The sequence below is a fragment of the Zophobas morio genome, unplaced genomic scaffold (assembly GCF_036711695.1).
Source record: "Zophobas morio isolate AGI-343-1 ecotype UQ-CSIRO unplaced genomic scaffold, CSIRO_AGI_Zmor_V1 ptg000023l, whole genome shotgun sequence".
Classification (NCBI taxonomy): domain Eukaryota; kingdom Metazoa; phylum Arthropoda; class Insecta; order Coleoptera; family Tenebrionidae; genus Zophobas; species Zophobas morio.
In genome coordinates this window covers 6466991-6490693 of record NW_026972128.1, presented here as the reverse complement: position 1 = coordinate 6490693, position 23703 = coordinate 6466991, and the positions used below count along the sequence as shown (strand labels likewise).

The 23703-nt window shown below is 40.9% G+C and overlaps 1 protein-coding gene across 3 annotated transcripts in view; it reads right to left on the bottom strand.

The window, feature by feature from the left end:
• LOC135133931 (homeobox protein homothorax) overlaps nucleotides 1-23703 on the bottom strand; it is a 173875-nt gene that overhangs the window by 11991 nt on the left and 138181 nt on the right. For all 3 annotated transcript variants that reach the window (XM_064062492.1, XM_064062494.1, XM_064062493.1), the window contains 2 exons: nucleotides 17740-17888; nucleotides 445-521 (listed from right to left, as the gene is read on the bottom strand). In XM_064062492.1, coding sequence (XP_063918562.1) covers nucleotides 445-521; nucleotides 17740-17888 — 226 coding nt within the window. The remainder of the gene's footprint in view (nucleotides 1-444; nucleotides 522-17739; nucleotides 17889-23703) is intronic.

Here is a 23703-nt window from a genome sequence, read left to right as displayed (position 1 = left end):
CCAAGTGGAGCACGTATTTCGGTGGCCATTTCCGGGCCGACGGACAGTAATCGCCCTCTTCAGGCTCGTAAACGGGCCGAAATGACCGGCGAGACGCCGCGGGACGGCCCTTAATGGATCCATACGACGCGAATATCGGATCCAGCAGTCGCCGTTGACTAGGACGACTAACGTGATAAATTGTGTACCGACATAATAGCATTATAAAAATCGATGACAATTAACGCGTGCGCCCGCCTCCACTCTGATGTGGCGTGGAGCGCCATTTCCAGCCGTAATCTCATTTGCAGCGCTGCCGGGGGACGAAATCTAATTAGCGCCGAAAGCTGATCGGTAATTACTACGATTAATCAATCCGTTCCCATTCCAGAAGCACTTCTTTCCGCGGGGAGACGTTCTGTGCGCATGGAAAAATCAGGAAGCTAAACGCATAGATGAACTTACCAGTTGTTGACTTGCAGTATCGTTAAACCCGTATCTTGTGCTAACTGTTTCTTCTGGTCTTCCGAAGGGTAGGGATGCTGAAACAAGAACACTCACGTTAATTTTTTCAACGAACGGATTGGAAAACCTAAACTTAAAGGACAACCATTCTTCGAATTATTATTACTGTTATAGATATTGTCATAGATCCTTTTATAGGATATATTTAATTTCCAAAATAGGTCTACAAAACTTCTAGTTCGAAATAATCCACTACTTAATCACGTATATAATAAAGAGGAGACCCAAAACCGATCTCTGTGGCAATCCCAAATAGGACACTCTGTTAGATGACAGCACCTCTGGAATAGCACCATTTACTAAGGTTCTTAATACCACCTTGAAGCTTTTATTCCGTAACTAAGATCTAAAAACATCTAAAGCTGTTCCTTTTACATGGACGTAATGGAGATTGGTCTGTAGGTGTTTATATCAAGTACACTTTCTGCGGAAAAAAGATTTGTTCACAAGTAGTTATAAAATGGTCAGGTCAGATCTAAAATCGATAATTTTTCGATATTTTATCAGCTGGATGGAAAGCTCTGTGCAGACGCTGCTGGACTCATTCGACTTATTTTTCAAGGTATTCCAAATTGCTTTAGTAAATATTGTTTTGTGCATTTAATATTACATTATTTTAACAACTTATTTTTGAGTTAAAGATGGCATTTTACGAGTTATTTTAGTTAGAGCTTTTGATTCTGCTACAAATTTGTTAGTTATCCAATTAGGATTAGGGAATACTTTTTTTATTTGCGTTCTATAGATGCAAAAAGAGATGGATTTCAAACTACAAGTACAGAAGTATGTTATTTTAAAAAGCATTTTGCAAGCAAAATTGTAAGGTGACGTCATCAAATTGTTAGTGGGGATGATTAGACAAATTTTGTTTAGTGTTTTACCATCTACACGATATTCCCAACAAACAAATAAAATTGTTCAACAATCGGTTCCATAGTTTCAGAAATTATCCCTCTACTAAAAATCGACATAGACGACGGACAGTCAGACAGAAACAGGGGAACTGTACAATTTTTATATTCGAGGGTCACTCGCCAGATGTGAGATGGACCCTAATACTGCAATATTTTCTTAGCGTACATCCCAAAAGTAAAACAAAAAAAATTGAGCGAAGTTTGTTTCCACAAAACTTTCCTCGAGTCTGAAGTACAAGTCCAACAAATCCGGCTTATTTGAAAAATTATCAAATTTAAAGCAGATAACCAACGGATAAATTTTTCTCAGCAATAACAACCTTAACTTCGAGTGTTTATATTTATACATCGAAAGAATATTACGTAGAAATTTGAGTTGAATGAATTTGTCTTCTCAATACAGAGGACTCAAATTATTTTATTATATTATTTCATCATTATTAAATAAAGATGTGTGTGTTCCCACAATTTCGAAAAAAAAAAGATCAATAAAAAATTTGTAATGACGTCATTAACTGGTATAATATTACTAGTGAAAGAGAGAGAAAAAAAAAAGGTCAAGTTTAGCATGAAACGTCCACAAAACATGAATCTGGTCAGTCGCCAGATGGATTCGATTGGTGTATTTCCTTAGCGTTCGTTCGGAAAGTAAAAACTGGTCTAAAATTATTTAGACGGAATTTCCCTCGCCCTTAAATTATCGTCCGACAAATCCGGCTTCTTTAAAAATTACAAAATTTGATTTTGTATTTTCTTTTGTGACAATCTTCCCTATAAAGTAAAAACCAGTGGCGTAATTAACACCCCCGAAGTAGAAGCCGCCGTACAAATGTGGACAATATGAAATATATTTAAAGCATATAACCAACGGGAAAAATGTAGACATTCTCAATTTCTCAGTCCATGCTTAACTTCGACTATTGATGTTTAAATTTAGAAAGAATTCGACTATTAACACGTTCAGAATACAAGCATCATCGATTAAAAGAAAATGAAATTGGTCCATCTTGTCTATTCGACGCAGATCAGAGGATTGATTAATTAATTAAACACACTTAAGATTTTTTCCCAAAAACACTCATAAACTTGAAGAATATTTATTTATTTGACAAAATGGAACGATGCCGGATAAATTTTGATTAACCATTTTTATCGTGCTTCCAATAATCTTAAAATATTTCACAGCCTTCGGTCTTTGCAATTTTAAAGATAAATTGTAGAATATTATAAAATTTGGATTTTTTTAATTCAAATATCTGGATGCCAAGAGTAAAAACTCAACACAGATTCATAAATCACACATACAGGATCATATTATTTTATAAAATTTAAAAAAAGAGCAAATTCCAAGGGGTCACACGTCTGGACAATATGAAATATCCTTAAAGCAGATAACAAACGGAAAAAATGTACATATTCTCAATTTCTCAATCCATGCTTAACTTCGACTGTTTATGTTTATATTTCGAAAGAATTCGACTATTAGCACGTTCAAATTACAACTATCAGCAGTTCAAAGAAAATGAAATTTGATCGATTTTGTCTCTTCAACACAGATGAGAGGACTGATTAATTAACCGCGCTCAGTTTTTTTTACCCAAAAAACAATAATAGCTTTGAAGAATATTTATTTATTTGACAAAATGGTAAGATGACGGACAAATCTTGATTAACTATTTACCGTGCTTCCAATAACCTTTTAAAATATTTCACCGCTTTCAGTTTTTGCAATTTCGAAGTTAAATTGTAAAATATTGTCATAAAATATTGAATTTTTCCAAAAAAACTGGATGCCAAAGGTGGTAACCTAACACAGATGTATGAAATGGATGATTATTATCCAAATCTTGGTTAAGGAAATTCCTAATACACAAGAAACAGTCCAGTATTTTCGAAGATTATCTGTCTAATAAGTTATTAGATAATAACAATTCGGCCAGACGGCAGATAGACAGACAGACAGACAATTACAAAACTTCCTTAGCTTGTGCTCAGGAAATAAAAAGTAGTCTGTGCTCAAGCATAAGTTACGAAATTTTTTTTCCAGTCTTTTTTTAAGTTAAACGAATTGTTTTCACTGAATTCTCTCTTTATCTTTACTAGTCTGTTTATACAGATAATTTTAGTTTCCAGGAGTTGGTCAGTATGATCAAACAGGTGGACTTGCATGATTCCAGCTTTATAGGTACTGACTGAAATATTATTGAATCTGTTGTCAATACATAATTTTTCGAAGAGCTTAACTTTGAAATCCCCCTAAACAATGAATAGTTTTGAATAAAAGATTTGGTCGTTAAGTTTGCAAGTCGATCTCGTCGAATTAAGAATCGTAGGCGTACCGACACGTGATCATTCGTAGTTTCGTGACCGGGCGTTCCGACGGAGGCGGGCCGGCGGCAGCAGCCGGCGGCGGCATCGTCATCACCGTCCCAATAATCGAAAATGCAGAGTAAGGACTATGGAGGAAGGCGGCCGAAGCAGACAGATTTTCCATTCAAAACACGGGCGCTCTTAAACGATAATCAAAGGATATCCTAAATCCCATTTACCGGAGGAAGATTGAAGAAGGGACGGCAGGAGCATGCAGGCGGCACGATTTTCTCGTCGAGCGGATAAGATTGTGGGCGGCGTCGTGCAGCCGATGTAAGGAAAAATGGCAGATCGGTTTGATGGGTTAATTATTTAGATTGTGAATATGACGTCCCCGCGGAGGAGGAATCTGCGGTCGTAATTCCGTGAAAAAGTGCCAGCTCGATCCATTCGTTCCCCATCACACCTCGGAAAATCTCCTTCGAGACCGATAACCCCATCTGCTGGTTCTCCAGGGCTGCATAACCCTTATGCCCGCGTCGCCTTCGCCCGCAAAAAGCCGCGATGCATAGTGATTTTTACGATTATGTTGGGAATCCGAAACGGCCGAGGATGGCGTCGTTATTTGCGTGCTGCGTGGAGATGGGAAAGCGAAGAGGGTGATCACCTTGGCGGACCCCCGGGGTGCACACACATCACTACGTTGGCGGATTTACGGCTGCAATCGCATTCGAACAGAGACGATCCGAATTCAAAGATAAAACCATAAATAACCGAACGCCATCCGTCTTCACGCACTCGCCGAGGCCGGGAAGGAAGCATAATTGCAACAATACAACGTTGCGAACAAAACGGGGAACAAAGAATGCCCCGCCGGAATGAGAGAAACACGAAAATGCCGGAGCGGCAGCGTTATAAATGATGGTTCGCGACAACGCAAACAGACGCGTGGTGTACCTACTTTTTTATGTTCCTGCGGATGAATAGTCATGATCCGAAACGCGAAATTAGCCACACGAGTGGAGTCGCTAGCGCCGTTTGCGTGCGAAGCGAAGATAACAGATCCACTCTGTCATTGGGTGACGTTATCTGAGATTGAGACGACGCAACCATGCTCGTATTGTAATTGTGGACAATTTTAAACGCGAACGGAGGTGGGATGCTTTAATTATTGCGGATGGAACGGGCCCGATTTAATGCTTGAGCAAATCCGCCCGGATTTCGGATCGGCTCCGGTAAGCAGGACACATGTCGACGGTGAGGCTCCCCTGCGGATAAACTAGGATAACGCCACCGGAAATATAGCCGAGATGCAGTCGGATCGGAAATGAAAGCTTTCCCTGAAAAAGACAAGCTTTTTTCCGGGGCTCGCGCCGATTGCTTTTCGAAATAACAGCATGGCACCGTCACGCTACGAGCCATATTGAAGTAATAACGTCATCACCAGGCAGAAGATAAAAACAATAAAGAACTCCCATTTCATAACAGGCGAAAATGTTACAGACGATCTCAAATCACACGTAAACTATTATTATTTTTACTCCCCTATTAGAAAAGATGCACTTTAATGAATAATTATAAAAACTATATCCGGAATTCTATTACATTTACATTTTTATGTAACTAGCAACTTTTAAGATCTACAGACAACGTCAAGGCTGGAGCATTGCGAGTATCAATAATTTGTACTTGTTGTAAAATAAAAATTGTTGTTTGTTTTGTTGTTAACTTTAAAGTCAAGCAGTTAGCAACATGAATAATTAATTATTGTGAAATTTTTGATGTATTTTAAGAATGATAAAATGCTAACCACTCTGACCAACAATTTGTTGACGTCAGTTCAAAATTTTGCAAAGTAATTCTATTTATTTTTTATCTTAGACATCGAAATTTTTGGAATGGTCAAAATTGTATGACATTTTACAATTCAACTAAGAAACTGCAAAACCGAATGCTTGGAAATCTTGCAATGTTTTAAGCTTATCCTAAAAGTGATAAATTCCCAAAATGTATCTGTTTATCACTTCAAAAAATTTGATGACGTCATCTTAAATCCTACTTAAAATGCGCAAAATATTATGAGTTCATACCTGTGGTCTGTCAATATATTCATATTTTTTAGTTATTTATTCAATATAATTAAAAAAATGAGATAAACTGTCTGATTTTTAACTAAAGCAAAAATGACTGTACCTATCCAAATCAGTATGTGTTGTATATGCTTCTTAATTGCGGTTTAACAATTCACATATCTTTACTTTAAATTGCAGAGGTCATCATAAAAAAAATAAGATTCTTAAAATCAAATTATGTTTAATTTATCTAAGAACCGGCATTTATTTGGCAGTACTTCAGGGGCGAGGGAAGTTCTATTTAAATAACTTGAGACCAATTTTTCACCCTGTGTGTAATTATATAAAATTAAAGTATGTTATCAAAATATAATTAAATTTGGATCTCGTCACACATTTCTCGATACGTTTTTTCTACTTCTGTATCTAATAAAATGTCATTTTAAATGCTAATGTTGACCTCTGTGGAGTATAAAAAAACTTGACTGATTCACGACGTTAGTTTGTATATTTGTAGGGTAAAAAATTTCAATTTTGATAATTACGGTTTTACTTTGAAGTGTTAGAAAAAGAAAAGAAAAAGTATTCTTTGTACCATGATTTTTAAACACTGACTCATGGTGTTCATAAAAAATCGTGTCTAAAACCTGCTGCTATTTGATAATAATTTAGTCGAGATGACGTTACCAAATATCCGGAGGGGATAAATAGGTTTGGTATGATGTTCTACGGATCAAGTTTAGTATTTCACAAATTGCTAAAAGGTGCCGTTGTCTAGGTTTTATTTAACACTCACACTAAATAACAAAGATTTTCAAAATCGCCAAAATTATAATAATTTTCAAAATTTCATGCAAGTATACCATACATTGTTTTAATTTTTGAAGCGCTCAAACTTCAATAAATTTTAAAATAAAAATAGAGCTATTTAGCTTGGGCCCCCGTCTTTTGTTTATCAAAGGGTTTAAAAGAATCTTAGGAGCCGCTAGTATAACTTTTTTTTTTGAAGAGAATTTCGAGTGAAAAATTTCGAAAAATTTACAATTCTGCTTAAGAAAATGAAATTTCCGTAGATAGGATGCAGATGAAATGTAATCTTATTTCCGTGAACTTCCCTCATCTCGGAAACACAACAATGAGGGCGGAGAAGAAATGAATTACCCGAGGTTTTCGTTTTTAAAAGTGTGAAATCCTTGGTTTATTTTAGATCAAAGCAATTTGTTCACTGAAATGGAGAAGGGGTGGATGGGGCCAACTTTTTTTAATCTACAAAATTATTAAAGTTAAAATTGCCTCTGACGCATGACATCCCTAGAAAGATAATTTCTAGAAATACTGAGAACCAAACATTTTTCAAAATTGCAAAAATTATAGGAATTTTTAAAATCTCATAAAGGTTACCAATTTTTTTTTAACTCTTTGAAGTCCTCAAACTGCAATAACTCTTAAAATGCTACTAATAAGTTTAGATATTGTATATTTTTGAAATTTTGGTGTCCTTTTTCAGTTAAAATATAATTACAAAATGTGTTAGAACACAGAATTTTTTTTAATAGATGTATTTTTTTTTAAAGAATGAGAGAATCTTTGGGGTGCTTGAGATTTGTTTATGAAAGAGTTTAAAAGAATCTTAGGCGTCCCTAGAGCCTTTTTTTGTAGTGTGAAAGAATCTTGGGGCCTCTGATGTTTTTTTTTAAAGGATAAATTTCTTGTTTGAAAAAACTTGAAGAGAATTTTAGACAGAAAAATTTCGAAAAATTTACAATTCTGTTTAAGAAAATGAAATTGAACTGCATGCAGATGAAATATAGTCTTATTGAGCGAACTTCTCTCATCTCTTACAGGAGGTTTTAGTTTTTGATCTTCTTTTAAAGCAAAGCAATTTATTCACTGAAATGGAGAAGGGGTGGGTGGGCGGGGCTAAGTTTTTAATCTATAAATTTATTTAGGCCAAAGTTACCTCTGGAACAACCAATACACCCGATAGAAAGATGATTTATAAAAATATCGGGAATCAACTACTTTTCAAAATTGCAAAAATCGATAATTACGTATGGTTTTAGTTACTACTATAAAATTCTTGATTTTTAAACACTCGCTCCTGTGTCTGCATAAACTCGTGTCTAAGGAAACGTTCACTATTTGAGACAACTTTACCTAATATCTTTTAAACTCGAACTAACAACATTTTTTAAAAATAGATTTTTTTTTCTGTATTAGACTCTTAAAAATCTTTTCTTATACAAGGTGCTTGCAAATGACTGACTTAACTAAAGTACATGTAGATGTGGTGTGAACGAAAGCGGTTTCAGGTGGGCAGCGCTGGTAATTTCGCCATAACTCTTACCAGATTTCACCATTTTGAGAAACACGAGATAATAACTGAATCGTGCTTTTCTCTAAAGTGTTCAGAGGACGTGATCCTTTGGGTTGTCGTTAACGTTAAAATGGCATGTGACGCCAATGGCCGCAATTACGGGCTACTAGCATAAATTTGATTCCTTTGACGACTTTGAGTGGACGTTTGCTCATAGTATGTGAAATACCTTCTAAAAGCGTTGAAGATGCGAAGCTTTACCTTCTAGGAGTTTGTTTTGAACGAGTGCAATGACGGTAAAAAACAGTCTGGATTCCATCTTCAAGTATGCGTTGCATTTGCGTCGCATACCATGTTTGATAGGGAATGCAAACGATGAGATTTGGGAACGATTTACGGCTTAAGGAAACGTTATAATGGAACGACGGCTCTCTTACCTAAACGAGTCACGTGAAAGTAATTACGGAGACGTCGACGGGTCGACGCGCTTTTTAATTAATATTTTCGAGGTAATAAAAAGTCGGGCGGTTCGTGAAAGAACAAGGTCGGTTTCGGGAGTTGCGGCGTCGGCAGCGCCAAGGGGGCAGCGAGGGGGCGCAATGCATCGATCGAGTGGGTCTGTCCCTCGCAATATCCGATAGCAGGATTAGCGCACAGGGTTTAATGAGTCGTGCAAGTAAGCCGGGATCAGAGAGCGATACCCGCGCTGGGATGATGCATCGCTCAAATATTCATGCGTCGCCGCGGCGTCGTCGACGTCGGTCTTTAGTCCACTTGGACGCGGCATTAAATATTGAGGAGTGCGGCGGTCAAGAGCGGCCCCCGCGGGAGCGGGGACTCAGTGTTATCTACGGTTTCCGGGCCGCAGGTCCAATTGCGGACGCCCATCCTTTAATTCCGGCTGACAGGTGGACGGGCTGGGCGCTTGCCGGGATTTCCTCGGGGACCAACTCGGCCCGTCTTATATCACACGTTGGAGGAGACGCCGGCTCGGACGCCGACCGTCGAACGACGCCCGGAATACGGATGAGCGCCGCGGGGCGACGTTTGCATGCATGCGGGCCAGAGATAAAGACTAAAGAGACCCGGGCACCGGCTACATGGCGACGATGCGGTAGCCCGGTGAGGGGATTTTAATCCGGGGACGGATACGTGACGGTCGAGCAAAGCTAACAATCTTCCGGGATCCCCCGACGCCCACCGGACCAACACAAATGACGAACAACGCGACTCGATAACGCTACGTCAATGGAACCGAAACTAGGCCGAACTGTTCATTTCCAAGGGAAACTATACCCAACAAAGGGTCAATTTCTTTTATTGCAAGCCTCATTTGTTCCCCGACTTTTTACCGGACAGCCCACCCAGAAACACCAACTCTCGGCACATGTGTGAAGTCAAGATTGTTTGCCAACCCAACAGACGCCAAATTACGAAAAAAGAAAATGACAAGCGGCAAACAAGATAAAAGTCAATATTAAGAAAACTAAAACGGCCTTGTAATAGTTGTCTTCTTTCTCTTAAAATTGATTACAAAATGAGTTAAATCCACAGATGTTTTTTTAATATAAGTATGTATTTTTTTTTAGAATGATAGAACCATTGTTTTATTTGTGAAAGAATTTATAAGAAATTTAGGGGTCCATAGTTTTTTTTTTTAATGTAAAAGGATATTGGGGCACCTATTGTCTTTTTTTTAAGAATGCATTTTGTTTTTCAACGAAATTGAACAGAATTTCGAGAGGAAAATTTCGAAAAAATCACGGTTTTGTTGAGGAAAATGAAATTATTGCAGACAGAATGCAGACGAAATGTAATATTATTTACGCGAATTTCCCTCATCTCTGAAGGACAACATTAAGGAGAAGAGTTGAATTAAACGAGGTTTCAGTTTTTGGTAATGTGTTGATTTTCCACGAAGCAGTTTGTTCATTGAAACGAAGAAGGGATGGGTGGGCGGGGCTAACTTTTTAATCTATAAAATTATTTAGGTCAATGTTGTCTCTGAAACAATAATTACACCCTGTACAAAGATAATTTATTAAAATATCGGGAGCCAATCATTTTTCAAAATTGCAAAAATTATAGGAATTTTCAAAAAATCTCATTAAAGTATACAGATCTTTTTTAATATATGTATTTTTTTTAAGAATGTTTATTGTTTTTGGAAGAATTTGAACAGACTGTCGAGAGGAAAATTTCGAAAAATTCACAAATTTGTTTAAGAAAATGAAATTATTCCAGATAGGATGTAGATGAAATGTAATCTTATTTATGCGAAGTTCCCACATTTCTGAAGGGCAACAATGAGAAGAAGAAATGAATTACACGAGGTTTTAGTTTCTGGTAAAATTCTTGTTTGATTTTCTTTGGAACGAAGCAATTTGTTCAATGAAATGAAGAAGGGGTGGGTGGGCGGGGCTAGCTTTTTCAATTTATAAAATTATTTAGGTCAATGTTGCCTCTGAAAAAACAAATACACCCTATACAAATATAATTTATAAAAATATTAAGGGCCAATTGTTTTTCAAAATTGCAAAAATTATAGGAATTTTCAAAATCTGACGAAGGTCTACAGAAAATTTTTTAATATACGTATTTTTTTAAGGATAATAAAATTTTGTGGCATCTGCGGTCTTTTTTTAAAGAATGCATTTTGTTTTTGAACGGATTTGAACAGAATTTCTATAGAAAAATTTCGAAAAATTTACATCTTTGTTTAAGAAAATGAAATTATTTCTGATAGGATGCAGAGGAAATGTAATCTTATTTCCGAGAACTTCCCTCATCTCTGAAGAGCAACAATGAGGAGAAGTAATGATTCACACGATGTTTTGGAAAAAGTACAGGAATTTTCAAAACGATTTTGATACATTGAGCCTGACAATTACCTACTACTGTTGAACGACATTGGGGGTGGTGTACCACCAGAGTCGCTAGAGGCTAAATTGTGTCAAAGGTATGTTTGATCCTTAAAAGTATCCTTAATGGTAAGCTTTATGTTATTAAGTACAAGTAGTAGTATAATAAAGTTTGTATGATATTCATGATGTTAGTTTGTATTTTTTGTAGAGTAAAAAATTTCGCAATTTCGATAATTATGGCTTTAATTTGAAGTAGTAGAAAAATCATACTATTTACCACATTTATAAAACTCTCGAGACACTCGATTTTTAAACATTCACTCCGCTCATATCGGCACAAACTTGTGTCTAAAAAGGTGTTTACTATTGTTACGAAATACATCCTTATGCCGCCCCAGTACGACGCCTATGGCGGTCGAGAGCCTTCTGGACGTACGCACGGCGCTGATGGGTGAATCATCGCTGTTGACGGCCGAGAGGCGGGCGCATAAAGACAGGTCTGGAGCGTCTCGAAGCGGCGTCCAGGGGAGTCTCGAAGCGGAGTCGCGATGGATGTTCGTGAAGGATCTCGATCAGAGACTATGAGTTTAAATAGAGGCGACCGTAGGTAATGAGATTCATTCATCCAGTGAAGACAGTCGAGAGCGCCGGAATAATTTCTGTACATATTCGTTGCAATAGATAGTGTTGTAATTCCAACTAAAGAAATACATTTTTGAGTTTTACCAACGCCCGATTTATTATTCGCCCGTCAATCGTAACACTGGTGTCAGAAGTGGGATTAATTGTGAAATAAATCGGGATTCGAATTTGTGTTGGTGCTACTAGGGGAGACCGGAACAAAGTGAACTTTCGAGAAAATTCTCTCGCGCGACGTCCGTCAAGACTCTAGAAGTTTCTAGAAGAAAATTTTATGCCGACTACCACAAGAGCGCAAACAGCCAACATGGAGGAACAACTGACAAAAATGATGAAAATGTTGAGCGAAAATCAAAGAATAATGGAAGAAAGTAGAAAAGAAGATCGAAGAATAATGGAAGAAAATAGAAAAGAAGATCGCAGAATAATGGAAGACAATCAAAGAATAATGGAAGAAAGTAGAAAAGAAGATCGAAGAATAATGGAAGAAAATCTAAAAGCTATGCAAACTACACTTTTGAACAGTCGAAGTGAAATCCTCCAAGTCGTCCGAAATGAAGTGGACGAGGTGAGAAATGAAATGGAAAACAAGATCAAGGAGCTCGAAGAAAGGTTGCAAACACCACGACCTACAATTACGACCCCTTCAGAATTCAGTCCGGTGAGAGTTCAACCCCCTATTTTTGATGGGCAGACGTCGTGGACTACTTATAAGAAGCAATTTGAAGCTGCGGCCTTGTCGAATAGCTGGAATGACCAACAGAAAGCGACCGCTTTGGTAGTAGCACTACGAGGTGCGGCCCTGGAGATTCTACAGACATTATCAGAAGAGAACCAGAAGGACTATACCGCCTTGACGACCGCCCTTGAACTCAGATTTGGAGATGAACACCTCCGGCAAGTTTTCGTAGCGCAGCTTAAATCTAGGATTCAGAAGAGTAGTGAATCTCTTCAGGAGTTTGCGGCTGATGTTAAACGCTTGGTACACCTCGCCTATCCTGAAGCTCCGCAAGACTTCCAAGACAGACTGGCAGCAGAAACCTTCGTAAACGGCGTAAGAGATAGTGAGGTAAGAAGAGTCCTGCAAATCTCCGGGTTCAAGAAACCATCCGAGGCGCTGATTCGAGCGTTAGAAGTGGACGCCGCATACAACAGCTCACCTCGTTCCAACGTTAAGATACGAGGCATCGGGGTTGAGGGCGAAGTAAACCCTATTCAAGAGAGTCTCGACAAAATGAGAGAGAACTTTGAGAAATTCGCCCGCGAAATAATTGCCGAAATCAAGACGGGCAGTTCTAGACAACATGGAGGGCGCCTAGAATGTTACAGGTGTGGGCGTCAAGGGCATGTTAGGAGGGATTGCCGTGTTAGATCGCCAGGGCCGATGAGGAGATCGCAGCCGCGACCTCGTCTACATCAGGAGCAGGAAAACTAAAGGCAGTCGGTACCTCGGGGCGCGTACTGGCTGCTAAAAGAGAAGCCCCAACAACTGTAATGGTTAGAAGTATCGCGGGGAGCGTCGACAGTCCGACAATCAGCGGAAAAATCAATGGACGGGAATCGAAGATCATCATCGACACAGGAGCCGAAGTGTCCCTTGCACGCAGATCCAGGTTACAAAATTGCCAAATTAAATCAGTATATACCGCCACGAATGTAAAGACGGTCACAGGAGAAACAACACCGGTTCTGGGTACAGCGGTGGTGAATGTAGAGCTCGGTCGACTCCGAATAAGGCATGAAGTTCTGGTGGCGGAAATCGCTGACGATTTCATTCTGGGAATGGACCTAATCAGCCGGTATGGTTTAATGATCGATCCAGAACAGAAAATTCTGCGTTTTGGAGCCGAAGAATTTGTGCTGGGACGTCCGAATGTGGAAGCTGCAACGGTCAGACTAGTGGTCTGTCAGACAACGAAGGTAGATGGTAATGCAGAAGTCATCGTCCCCGCCAGAGTAGAGACGAACCCCGGATACAGTTTGGGGATGGTGCAGCCGGCACGTGACTCGACCCACAGGCTCCTGATCGCGAGCACCCTAGTCAAAACCAATCGTGACATACCCTTACGTGTGGCAAACGTGTTTCCCAATGCAGTCAATATTAGAAAAGGGGAGATTATCGGAATGTGTGAGCCAGTCGCCCGAGTATTGAACTGCGAGGAAGAAGACGTTGAGAATGAGTCTAAGGAAGGGGATACCAAAGGCTTGGAGGTCAACTGGGACCAGCTGTCTGCTCGTGAGAGAAAACTGGCCAAAGGACTCATTCGTAGGCACCGTAATGTCTTCGCCTCAGAGGAGGAACCATTCGGGAAGACCAACATCGTAGAACACCGAATAAACACTGGTGACACGCAACCGATCCGTCAGGCTCCTCGAAGACTACCCCTAGCCAAACAAGAAGAAGCTACAAAACTCGTGGACAACATGTTGAGAGATGGGGTAATTGAAGAATCCAACAGCGCGTGGTCATCTCCAGTAGTCTTGGTTACCAAGAAGGACGGGACTACCCGATTTTGCGTCGATTACAGGAAACTGAACGACGTCACGAAGAAAGACAGTTACCCCCTTCCTCGAATAGACGATACCTTGACGACCTTATCCGGCTCGGCGTGGTTTTCGACCTTGGACTTGAAGAGTGGCTACTGGCAAGTAGGCTTGCACCCGGACGACAAAGAAAAGACTGCGTTCTCCACCGGAAGTGGCTTCTATCACTTCACCGTTATGCCCTTCGGGTTATGTAATGCGCCAGCAACATTCGAGCGGCTGATGGAGATGGTGCTAAAAGGACTGACATGGAAGACCTGTCTGGTATACCTCGACGACGTCATGATTATGGGCAAAACGTTTGACGACCATCTAAAGAATCTCGAGGAGGTGCTAGAACGAATGGAAAACGCTCGTTTGAAACTAAATCCCAAGAAATGCTCGCTCTTCCAGAAAAGAGTCGAATTCCTGGGCCATATCGTGTCGGAGAAGGGAATAGAAACCAACCCGACGAAAGTTCTTGCTATCCGGGATTGGCCCATACCAAGAGACAAGCATGAACTACGAAGCTTCTTGGGACTCTGCACATATTACCGACGATTTGTAGAAGGGTATGCCGACATCGCAGCACCGTTACACCAACTGACGGAACAGAAGGCGACTTTCAAGTGGAGCAGTACATGTGAGATGGCCTTTAAAAGACTGAAGACGGCTTTGTGCACCAGCCCCATTTTGGCTTACCCCAGGGACAAAGGAATGTTCGTCCTCGATACCGATGCGAGTAACTCGGGAGTTGGGGCCGTATTGTCGCAGATACAAGATGGGGAGGAAAGGGTTATCGAATATTTTAGTAAATTACATTCCAAACCAGAGAGAAATTACTGTGCCACGAGGAAGGAACTGCTAGCCATTGTCAAAGCCGTCAACCACTTCCACAAGTATCTATACGGACAGGAGTTTCTGATCAGGACCGACCACGCTGCCCTCTCGTGGCTACTGCGGATAAAGAATCCCGAGGGCCAAGTAGCGCGTTGGCTGGAAAGACTACAGCACTACCACTTTAGGATCAAACACCGAGCGGGTCGACTTCACAACAACGCTGACGCTTTGTCAAGACGTCCGTGTGGAGAGTGCAAGCACTGCGACAGGATCGACGCGGAAGAAGGGAACCTGCCCGTTCGTCGGACGATTTTTGAGCAAGATGAAGAATGGACAACGGCGCGGTTAAAGCGTGAGCAAGAAGGAGACGACATAATCGGCCCAATACTAAAGTGGAAGGAGGAAGGAGTCGAACGACCCGGCTGGGCAGAATTGTCCGACCAATCCCCCAGTTTGAAGGCGTTATGGGCCCAATGGGATTCCTTGGTCATGGAAAATGGGCTCTTGAAGCGAAAGTGGGAGAGTCCTGATGGGCGTACCTCTAAGACGATGCTGGTCCTCCCCAAGGTAAAGGTTTCCAAGGTCTTAGAGGAAGTTCATGCCGGAACATCTGGAGCCCACTTTGGAGTGAACAAAACTTTGTCGAAAATCCGGGAGAGGTTTTATTGGGTAGGTTATCGTGACGATGTCGAAAGTTGGTGTCGCAAGTGTACGACGTGTGCGGCCAGCCAAGGTCCTCATACCAGGGCGAGGGGAAAGATGAAGAAATATAATGTTGGGGCACCTTTCGAAAGAATCGCCATCGATGTGGCCGGTCCGTTCCCTGTAACAAACGACGGCAACAAGTTTATCCTGGTGGCTAGCGACTACTTCAGCAAGTGGCCAGATGCCTATGCCATTCCAAATCAGGAAGCCGTCACGGTCGCGAAAGTACTGGTTGACAATTGGATCAGTAGGTTTGGCGTCCCCTTGGAACTTCACTCAGACCAGGGACGCAATTTCGAATCCAACGTCTTCCAAAGAGTGATGCAGCTACTGGGAATACGTAAGACAAGGACAACGCCACTACACCCACAGTCCGACGGCATGGTGGAAAGGTTCAACCGGACTATGGAGCAACACCTTTCGAAAGTGGTAGAAGAGCACCAAAGGGATTGGGACCAGCACCTTCCACTATTCCTGCTGGCCTACCGCGCAGCTATCCACGACACCACGGGTCAAACACCTGCTCACGTTGTATTTGGGAAGGAACTGCGGCTGCCCTGTGACCTAGTCTTTGGATTGCCATCTGAAGAACCAATGGAAGTACGTGACTACGTGGACGAACTGAAAGAGAAGTTGGTCAACGTACATGAACTAGTGAGGGGCCGGATCAAGATTGCCAGTGACCGAATGAAGACCCGTTATGATGTGAAGGCCAACTGTGGCGGATTCCAGGAAGATGACTTAGTGTGGCTGTATAACCCCCGACGGAAGAAGGGACGTTGTCCAAAACTGGCTCCTGACTGGGAAGGTCCATACACTATCGTCACTAGAATAAATGACGTAGTTTATCGGATCCAACGTGGACCAAAGACGAAGATGAAGATCGTTCATCTCGATCGACTAAAACGGTACGAAGGAAACAACGAAGACGCTTCCGATCGGGACGATCGGATTTGAAGAGGGGGGCAGTGTTACGAAATACATCCTTATGCCGCCCCAGTACGACGCCTATGGCGGTCGAGAGCCTTCTGGACGTACGCACGGCGCTGATGGGTGAATCATCGCTGTTGACGGCCGAGAGGCGGGCGCATAAAGACAGGTCTGGAGCGTCTCGAAGCGGCGTCCAGGGGAGTCTCGAAGCGGAGTCGCGATGGATGTTCGTGAAGGATCTCGATCAGAGACTATGAGTTTAAATAGAGGCGACCGTAGGTAATGAGATTCATTCATCCAGTGAAGACAGTCGAGAGCGCCGGAATAATTTCTGTACATATTCGTTGCAATAGATAGTGTTGTAATTCCAACTAAAGAAATACATTTTTGAGTTTTACCAACGCCCGATTTATTATTCGCCCGTCAATCGTAACACTATTAAATAATTTGTTGAGCTGACGTTACCAAATATCGGGAGCGAATAAATAAATAATAGATACGGAATATTTTTTGCAAACGCAACACACGCCAAATTGCGAAAAACGAAAATGACAAGTGGCAAACAAGATAAAAGTTAGTTTTGCGAAAACTAAAGCGGCCTTGTAATAGGTCTTTTTCCTTCCAACCCAACATCTTTCAAAGCAATTTCCTTGTCCAGATATATGTAATTGAAATTGAAAAACAATCAGTTCATAATATACATTTACTAATAGTCCCTCTGATCAAAAACTAATTTGTATGTTTCAAAATTGAGCTTCATCTATACTTGTGACTTAATGACAAGAACGATAAGGAAGTTTCTGAACTTATTATGTGACCTGATTTTAAGTTGTAAAGATCTTTTCAATAAAATTAGTAAGAGTTGCTTTAATTTTCGTTGTAAAATAAAACGGTAAAATTTCTAAATCGAGACCTTTTCCTGTCAGTTCTCTTCACTTTCAACCCGACCAACTCACAAACTTTTTAGACGTGTTGTCATCCTTAAGATCAATACAATCGCTTTGATTAAAGATTTCCGTCCGAATCTGCTTATAAGACCCCGAATCCTCGACCGACCGCGCAAGACTGACCGCGCCGGATGCACTTCAGCATTCAATCTCTATCGACAAAGTGCAACTCACCGTAAGGTGTTGGAAGAGCCACGCTCTGAGTATATTGGTGGCGACTTTGGGGAAGATGCCTCTCTTTTTTTGATTCTTCTTCCCGTTCGTGTCGTCGTCTTCTTCCCCTGTGCCCTCCCCGCTCCCGATACTGGCATTACTGGCATCACCTGCAACAAAAACGTCCATCCTCCATCATGCTCATTGAATAGCGACATTAGAAGCGCGTTGCGCACGACCGCCTAATTACGCGACGCAATTTTGCGGGTGGCGTAATGACAGACGATGCAGTAAGAGATTGCAGAACCCCGTACATACCATGTATGCACACAAACCGAGGGTGAGGGGTTTAATGACTCACACGCAAACTGAAAGGGGAAGAAATCAGATTAGAGCCGACCTACGACTTTCACAAACGACTCCTGTGTTGTTGTTTGACGAAAGCCGAAACAAACACGAGTGGTTTCACCACAATAAAAGTTCGACAAGAGGCCCTTAAAAGGCGCAATCGGAAGTCGGAGAGCAATCGGAATGTAATTAACAGCACTTCAAATTAACAGGGAGCGTTCGTTTACATGTTTTATGCATTTGTGGACTAATAGGTGCTTGTAGATAAAGGACACTCACGCAGATAGATTTATCAAATAATAACTATATTAAATAATCATGTAAAAAATTTGCCATAAATTTAACCGAAATACCAAATAATAGGAATGTTTTCTTGGGTTTAATCTTTACAATATTGGTCCCTCTCTCCATGATTTGACTTTAAAAATGATGCTTTAGAATATGTAGTTCTTGATTAGGTCTGTATTGCTTCTGTGGATTGTAATAGAGTCAAAGAAGCTGTGTAAGAACATGTAACATTTATCCAAATTTAAAGTCAATAAATTAAATCTAGATTATTTATAAGAAACAAAATTGGCCCACAATGAGAACCTTGTGGTACCCCTAATGCGACTTCAAATGGATCAGAAAAACAATCTGCTCTATACCGACATATCCACATATATCTATACTGCGCTGAGTCCATAATTATAAAATCATAAGGCTTGACCTCTCTATGGAACATAAACACCTCAACTTTTAAGAAGTTCTTCGTAATTTCCGAAGGGTTACCAATATTATGACCCGAGAGTTTTCTTTATGCGTGCAAAGACATTCGGGTGCGAATTTTACTTATGTCGGGGATTACCACAGCGTGATGATCCCGAACGCGGTTCAACGTTTGAGCCGCGATACTCTTAATTATAGAGGATTTGGCCCGAAATCTTGTCGAAATATTCCAATCCGTCACTGCGCGTCCGTTTCGGTGGTGAGTTCGTTAAGATAATTGCGCGGAACGGGCACACAATGCCCGGTGAAATCCCGGGGAGAGACAGCCCCGAAGGCTGTGCGATAACGCTTGATTAATCGTCTTCGGTGTCGGCTGCTGCCGGATCATCCGACACACGAACTGGTTTTTGGCGATCCGAAGACGGATAACGACGGACCAGGAATGTTCGATCACGATATAGCGCTGGTCGGGCCCCCGCGACGAAGACAGGGGCGAAGAGAGCTCTCCGGATTTATCGCCGCCTTACCACCCCGAACGAATCCATCATCGCTGATACTGCGACCAAGTGGCGGGGTGCATACTCATTATCTATCACTTTTTTTCAATTCCAGAGCGCGCCAACTCCGCGGAGTCTACGCGCGCTGTTTACGGCAGCCGCTTCTTTGTGGCCCGAGATAAGCTCACCTCAGGGGAACCATCTCAGCATCCCTAATTATTATACGATGTCAACAATCAGCGTTAAACCTTTTACGTTCGCGTAAAAGCCGAAATGGCTGTGTAATGCGGACTACTCGCGCATCTGGATTTGTTTATTTTTAGTCGGCTTGTCCATATGCAATGCTGCTGAAACACGTTGAAAGTCGAGATAGACAAGCAGCGTTTGTTTGTTGTGAGAAGGCGACCCCTCGCCAGTATTCATTAACACACATTAATCTATCGTCTGCGGGATTACTGGCTATCTGTCACTGACATGGCAACTTCAAATCACTGCTCGCGTCGAACCCGCAGCCCTGCCAAACCGTACGTCCCTAATACACCGGAAAAATCTTTCGGCATCGGGTTGCTTACAACCACAAAACGAACAAATATAAGCCACATTGTCACGTGAAAAATGGACACAATCATGCTTTTCAACAAGTATCTTCAAATCACCCTTGGTTAGCCCCATACCCTAAACCCGTAGTTCCCCAAATTTCAGTTCATTAGAACCATTAGTTGTTTCCCAAAGTTCGGCGGTCCACGTCCCTAATTTTTCGTCCAGTCTTCCATATTTTGACCTCTGGACCTTTTTCCGTCGATAAATAATTCAGACTTATTGTCCGAAGCGTGTAGGTGAGCGAGCACCAAGGACCACTTCGAAGAGCTCTTTCATTGGCGTGGCCGAAAAATGCCCATCAACCGTCGGTATTCAAAGTTTAATTTGATGTCGGCTCGGCAGTTGTAGGAAATTCCTGTACGTGAATTAAGTAGTAGATGCGAGATGATCCTATCCGATTTTAAGTGCCTTTGGCCCGAGTTTAGTTGGCTCGTCGATTTACGAGGGAGTTTGGGAATTTGGGTTCGTTATCACGCACATGTCGCTTCGTCCAGGAAAAAAAACACGAAATGAAGAGTAAACATGTGCCCGAGACGCTTTGGAAGCGTTCCAACCGAACGAATTAAAATAATGTCCGTCGTGCAAAAACATAAAATGCATCATTAAAGAAGTCTCTCGTATGAGTGCCACGGAGGTTTTACTGATTTAACCGGATTTATGTTCGGAGAGAATTAAGCTGTGATCATAGTCAAAATAGCCGGTCGACGACGATGACGACGACGCATTTTCGACAGCTACATGACGCCAGCGGACAGGTGTCGAAAAGTGCGTCTCGGCGCCGACCGGGTAAACAAGACGCCCGGAACACGACGCTTATTATGTCTCTCACATGTGTGCATGTTATGATCGTTGCCCTTTCAGAAATACCCGGCCGCGTTTGAGTGACAGCGCCTTCAAACAGACGTCGCCGGTGATGGGACGGAGTTTCGTCTCGACTTTCCAAAACCGAGAGAGGGCCCGATGTCTTTACGCGTCAACGGTCCAGAAAACTTTTCTTTGATAATCAATAACAAGACAACACAAAAGAACACCAGTGAAGAAAATTAAGCTAATTATACATCGGGTCACGACAATACTTCTATTTTATTGTTGTCAGATTGGCTATCCATGTTAGTTTATCCTGTTTCTATATTATTATTCAATCTAATCCTAAAGACAAGCACTTTCCTTGATTGATTTATGGAAATTGTTCATAATTTCCCCGGTTTTCAAACGTGGCAAAAGAAATGTGGTTGAAAATTATGGACTCATGTCTTTGATATGTAATTTTGCCAAGGTTTTTGAAACTGTGTTACATAAATCTTTCCTCTTTAATATTCGCAACGTAATTAGTGAATCTCAGCACGGATTTGTCAACGTCTGTCCACTACTACAAATTTGTGTGTATTTACTCAGTTTGCAGCTGATAACTTGATGCTAAATTTAGTTGATGTGGTGTACACTGACTACTCCAAATCCTTTGACAAACTGAATCACAATATCTGTTAGCAAAATTGTGTAACTTTGATTTTCCTGATACTCGGATTAAATTGATAGGTTATTTGTGTAGTAGATTAAGGTACGTCAAATATCAAGGCCATGAGTCGATTGCTTATTTTCTGGTGTACCTCAAGGCTCAGTTCTAGGGCCTCTGTTGTTTGCAAAAAAGATTTCTTGTTATTAATTGTGATTTCCTTAGTAAGGGGACTTCATATGCTGCATCCTTTACCGTCATCATTCTTAACTTAAGATATCATGGTCATGCTGGTATTTCTCTTCTATATCTGATACCCATCTCAGAATCCGTGCTAGACATGTCGGGCCATAACTTTGCATGAGTAATGGTAAAGTTGTCATTTTTGAGTCAACGAAACCGTGTTTCTTAATTTTTTGAGTTTCCTTAGTCTCATTACCGTTCTTCAACAGTGTGGCAGAAATTCTAACTTTGCGTCAAATCCTGTGACCTTTCGGCGAAGAATTTCCAATATGGGTTAGGGAACAATGGTGCTGCGTTATTATGGTGGGAATTGGCTCGCGGCCGCGGCGGTGGGTGAGGAGGGTCCCATCGAAACGAAACCCAGCCGTCCATCGCTGTATAATGATGGGTCACGTCAGTCATACTATTGGTCGGCGCGGCACACCGCGCTTATAAAAGTATTACAAGTTCACCTCGTGTCGGCTTTGTGGGATTCCAATCAGGCACATCTGACGTCTACATTCTTTTCTCTCTCGCCGGAACGTGACTGACAATGTGGAAAATTCGCCGCACGGACCCAAGGCTATCGCGCCAGCCTGCCTTGCATTATAAACATATAATGTGCGCTATTATCATATTTACATAAATTACAATATCTTATAAAAAACGTAATTTCTTGAATAAGAGCGCCGGAGGGTCTTTACCGCCTCTATCATACTTGCGTGCTGTCCATAGACGCACAACCACACACACTACGACCGCAACGTCTTATAAAGAAATCATGGCTTGTAATTTCATAAACCACAACAAATGCTCGGATTCTCATTTCCTCCAATTGCTGCAATCACGATTTTTCACAGGCTTGTAGAGCGACTCGCCGTTCGTCATTTTATGCCTTGGTGAACCAATTTTTACGTGATTTCTTTCAAATTACGGGTTGTTAAATCGACGCTGGCGAGAAATGTCTTATGGCCTTACGTTTCTACAATTGAAGGAACTACACTGAGTTTTCTAAAATTGAGTGCCACTGATGATCATAAAACCCAGGTCAAGTCTAATTTAGTCGGACTGACTTTACCCTAAATTTTGTAATGTTCATTGACTTGTCAAAGTGGAATTTATTACAATCTATTGCGTTTTGAACAACGCTTTGATACCTCTATGTAATACATTTTTATGATGTTGTAATGAAAATACTATAACGATGACGGAGGGACAAGAGTTGCTCTATCGCACGCGTCGTGAAAAAATTTTGCAATGACTCCGTTGACGTTACGATTTTCTAATCTTGATTTCTGAACGCTGGAAAATTTATTTGGATTTAAACCTACTTCTGATTATGGTCTACATTTTTGGGTATAACCAAGGGCGAATTGGACCATCTTGGAAATCGGGAATGTTCCAGAAGCGTCGGTGCTCGAATCCAAATGTTTTCTACTTGTAAATGAAGTAAAATTTCGGCCTGTCTGGCCAAAAACTAGTTACTTCAAAAATAAAACAAAAGTGATCCCCGAGATTCTTTGAAAGCTACTTCAAAAACAAAAGGAGTCCCCAAGATTCTTTCAAATTACTTCAAAAACAAAACAAAAAGGGTCCCCGAGATTCTTTCAACCTACTTGAAAAATAAAACAAAAGGGATCCCCGAGATTCTTTAAAGCTACTTCAAAAACAAAACAAAAGGAGTTCCTGAGATTCTTTTAAACTACTTCAAAAATAAAACGAAAGGAGTCCCCGAGGCTCTTCAAACGACTTAGAAAAACAGACACAAAGGGGAAATTTCCAGGGAGAATAATTTTTACCAAGTTACTCAGTATAATGGGTAACACAAAACAAACTAATAATTAAAACAATATGACCACGTATTTAATTTTTAAAACGTTGGTAATCCATTTGTATCCGATTACATTCCCAGCTAATTCAGTTGCAAATTATACGGCAATATCTGTACATTCGAAATTATGTTTGTTTTCTGTTTTATTGGCATTTTCAGAAAAAAGATTTATAGATGCATTTATCTTCGTTGACATTTCAATCGACTGCTAATTAGAAATCAGAAGATTGTGACATTTTAAACAATAAGTGTGAACAACTGCATTCTGTATTGACATGTGTACGTAATTGTAAACATCGTAAAATTTCTGCGTAAAATATGACTTC